Source organism: Charadrius vociferus, unplaced genomic scaffold, assembly GCF_000708025.1.
Source record: "Charadrius vociferus isolate BGI_N301 unplaced genomic scaffold, ASM70802v2 scaffold776, whole genome shotgun sequence".
NCBI classification, from domain to species: Eukaryota; Metazoa; Chordata; class Aves; order Charadriiformes; family Charadriidae; genus Charadrius; species Charadrius vociferus.
The window spans coordinates 89,255-93,057 of NW_009648775.1; the positions used below are offsets into that span (position 1 = coordinate 89,255).

The 3,803-nt window shown below is 49.4% G+C and overlaps 1 protein-coding gene across 1 annotated transcript in view; it reads right to left on the minus strand.

The window, feature by feature from the left end:
- Positions 1 to 2,287: 2,287 nt before the first annotated feature.
- Positions 2,288 to 3,803, minus strand: part of TBX5 (T-box 5) — a 52,662-nt gene continuing 51,146 nt past the window's right edge. The window contains exon 7 of the mRNA XM_009886735.1: positions 2,288 to 2,913. Within this exon, the coding sequence (XP_009885037.1) occupies positions 2,330 to 2,913 (584 nt within the window). The 3' untranslated portion in view covers positions 2,288 to 2,329. The remainder of the gene's footprint in view (positions 2,914 to 3,803) is intronic.

Below are 3,803 nucleotides of genomic sequence, written 5' to 3' on the forward strand. Positions count from 1 at the left end.
CGTGGTCCACCAGCCACATGGAGGAGACCTTTCTGCTGGGCCTCTCGGGTGCAATCTCTTTATTTCTCTGGAGCTGATTTTCCCATCTGGTTTCCAATCCGTGAAGCATCCAACATCCTTCCCTCCTTTGCCCAGGCTGGCACACGGCCCCACACCTCCCCTGGACCAGACATCCCCCACCGACCCTACCTGAATGGGAACGGGGAGGGCAGCTCCAACTCCGCGAGGGCTTCCCGCTGCCACCCCAGCACCCACCTGGATTCCCAGGGCCGCTTCTAAATCTGCCTTGATGGGACAGCGACCCCGGGAGAGCATCTCCCTTGGGGATGAGTAGGGTGGGAAGGACCTGGGGGACCAGTGGAGAAACACACACAGCCCCGGATGCGGCACTCTCAACCTGAGCCCATCATTGTCAAACAGCCTCCCCCGTTGGGATGCTCTACCCCCCGTGGTACACCAGAAATAAATAAAAATCAAACTTGTGGGCATCGAGCAGGAAGAACCCAAAAAAAAAACCCCACCCCATACCCAAGAAAAAAATTAAAAATAGGTGGGCAGGTCCCTCGCCGTTGAGAGCATGCGGTATTTATTAGGCATAAATCGGCACACAAGCACAGGAAAGCATAGCTGGGTAGGGATTATTTTTTTTCTTCTTAGCTACAGGGCTTTGGATACCTGTCTATAATCGCCCCCCCCCTCAACGCACATACCGGCATGCCCACACATTCGCACCCTCCTTCTCAGTTGCTGACACACAGGTATAGCTCTTTTGTTAATTAGAATTACTTTTAATTAAAAATATATGTAAATTATATAGAGTGTGCACAGCTTGGAGAGAAAAAAAAAAAAAAAAAACAAAGAAGAAAAGAAAGCAAACTTCCATTTCAATAGAAATTTTAACCCCTTTGAATCAGCTGCTTCGCTGGCTTTGTGACATGCTATGAGTTAGTTGAACTCCCATGTATAAATAAATAGTACCAGGAAATTTTACACCTGAAAAATTCTGCAGTAGACATTTTTACTTACACGCATTTGCTTTTTCTTCTCCTCTCGCCTCCCCTCCCCCCCCCCCCCCCCCCCCCCCCCCCCCCCCCCAGCCACTCATGACCATTTTCTGCTCCTTTTAAATACATTTACTTAATATCTGACTTAACATACCTAGACCGGTATCCCTTTTTTTTTTTTTTTTTTTTTTGAGAGGAAGAAAAAATGCAAGATAAAATGAAAATCCGGGATTGCAAACAAGCGTCGCCATCATTTTTATGAGCAAACTTTTTCCCTTTTGCTGTCGCCATCCTTTTCCCCCCCCTCCCCTCTTTTCTTCCCCCTTTTTGCGGCTGGCTCAGAGCCTCACTTTCTGCGTGCCGGTTCAAAATTCGGCAGGAGACAAGCAGTGGATGTTTTCAAGTTTGAAAGATATCCAGAACTTCCATCAGAGATGGCTGATGGACCAGGAGACGGGAAGGAAAGAAGAGCGAGAGAATTACGCGTAAGTGGGAAAGGAGATGAGTTTACGGGGCTGATTCCTGCGGAGACGCGTTTCGGGGGGTTTGGAAGGAAAGGCGGCACCCTGCAGGGAGCGGTTTCGCTCGTGGTACAACGCCAGGGCGAGGTAGGTACCTGCTTTGCTCATTTGTGGGTTCGGAAAAACCTCTTTCTGTTGAAAAGTAACAATGATAATACTAATTTAAAAAAAAAATAAAATAAAATAAAATAAAAAAGAAACACCACTCCAAAGCCACCCTCGGTAAAAAGGGCCGGTGTCTTTTTTTGAGAAAATTGAAAGAAAAATATATATATATTATTATTTATTATATAACATCGTCAACATCAACACCACAAAAAAAAAAAAAAAAGAAGTAACATCCTAGTTGTTTTCGTTCAAGCACTCTGACTGTGTCGAGAAAGGCAGCAGGAGTTTGGTGTCCCCTTGGAGAAGAAAAAGAGCAGGAGGGCAGAGGGGGGGAGGAGGGCGCAGGGCTGGCGGTGGCAGCAACGCAAACTGGGTGGGGACCGTGGCTGGGGAGAAGTGTGCCGATCTGTTGATTTTTTTTTTCTTTTGAAACAAAAGAAAAAAAAAAAAAGGGGGGGGGGAGCAAGTCACACTGAGGCCGATGACTATTTCATCTGTGGTTTCAATCAGTGTCCATCCCTCTCGAGTGCTATCGGTGAACATTCAGTTAAAGGAGTCTTGCAAAATACTCTCGCTTTTATCAACTGGGTAATAATTTTTTTTTCCTTTTCCTTTTCCCATTTTTTTTTTTCCTGTTTGGTTGGTTGGTTTTTTTTCCCCTGTGTCTAACGCTCTTGCGCTTTCCTCACCGCCTTGTTAGCTGTTCTCGCTCCACTCTGGCACCATCCCCACGCCGTGGACCGAGTGGTACTGGTGGGGCGAAAGGGTTCGAGGCACGCCGTGGGAATAGAGGAACTCTGCGGGCTGTAAGCTGCTGGGGGGGGACTGGATGCCGGTTTGAGGTCCACACTGCCGGACGATGGGTTGGTGAGAAACCGAGGTTTGGTGCTGAAACATGCTATGGGTATCTCCTATTTGGGGGGAGGTATGGTTGGCCACGCTGCTGAGCCGGGGCATCAGCGGCCCAGAGGTGAAGTGGGCAGAGAAATGCTGGTAGGGTAACCTGTCCATCGGCTGCATGGCAGACACTGTGCAACTGCTGTAGGACGGCACGCTGGGCCACGTGTTACAGCTGATGTCTTCTAGGCTGGGCACGGGGTCCGTGGGGGGAGCGGAGCTGGCGTACATGCACGCTTGGCGCTGGGCTGATTCAGTCCTGTATGAAGTGTTCAGTCCCTGCTGCTGGGGGTAACTGGACCTGTAGAAAGGATCCTCTTCTGCCGGAGAAGTTTCCATGTAGGGCTTCTTGTAGGGATGCTCGGTGGTGGAACATTCCTCATCTGTTGGGAGAGAAAACTCCTGGTAGCGAACAACAATACTGTGCCCTCGGCTGAACCTCCCTCTCCGCAATCCTCATTTTACCAAGGACACAGTCTGCACAGAGCTAATCCAGACCCTTCTCACGGTTTTGCCGGTGTAAATGCAGATCCCTTCCTTGGAACGGATCTGAATCCATCCTACTGAAACCAAGCCTTGCCCTCGGCCCTGTCTGCTGGGCTGGGGAAGGGAATAGCTAAAAAAAAAAAAATCAAGGCTATAAGAGGCTGGAAGGATCCTGAGGCTTAGCTCACTCGGTGACACCCCACGCACACCCCCACACTCCTCATCTCCTTTCTGCTACCAGCGCTTTGACCAGAGGGGTAACATCTGCCTGAGGACACAGCGCACCTAACAGCGGTCCCCGCTCCCGCCTGGGAAGCTCAGAGCTGATGCTGTTAACTAAAAGCCGTCCCAGCGATATACTTTCCCGATAAATGAGACAAAAATGGAGATCACAATAAAAAAAATTCCCCCCGGGCAGAGCATCAGCGATAGCTGTGCCAAGGGAGCTGGGCACACAAACCCACGCCGAGCTGTGTGCCGGAGCCAAGCGTGACAAAAAAAGCAAAGTAGATTTCAGAGTTGGGAGCAACGAGGCGCAGCTCGCAGAGCCTTTTGTTTCCTGCGGCATCCCGGGCCAACGGAGGGAAGGAGATAAACAATTTAGGTGAAATCTCGAGGGTGAAGCAAAATGAATAAATGAATACGCACTTATTTATTCATTCGCAGGGTCATCAAATGAAATCCAGCTCTGCTGGAATAGATGGCAGAGTTCCCAGGGACGAGCACTTCACCAAGAGATTTTAAGGACAGAGAGGCAAGGGAAGGGGAGCTTGTTCTGACCCAGATT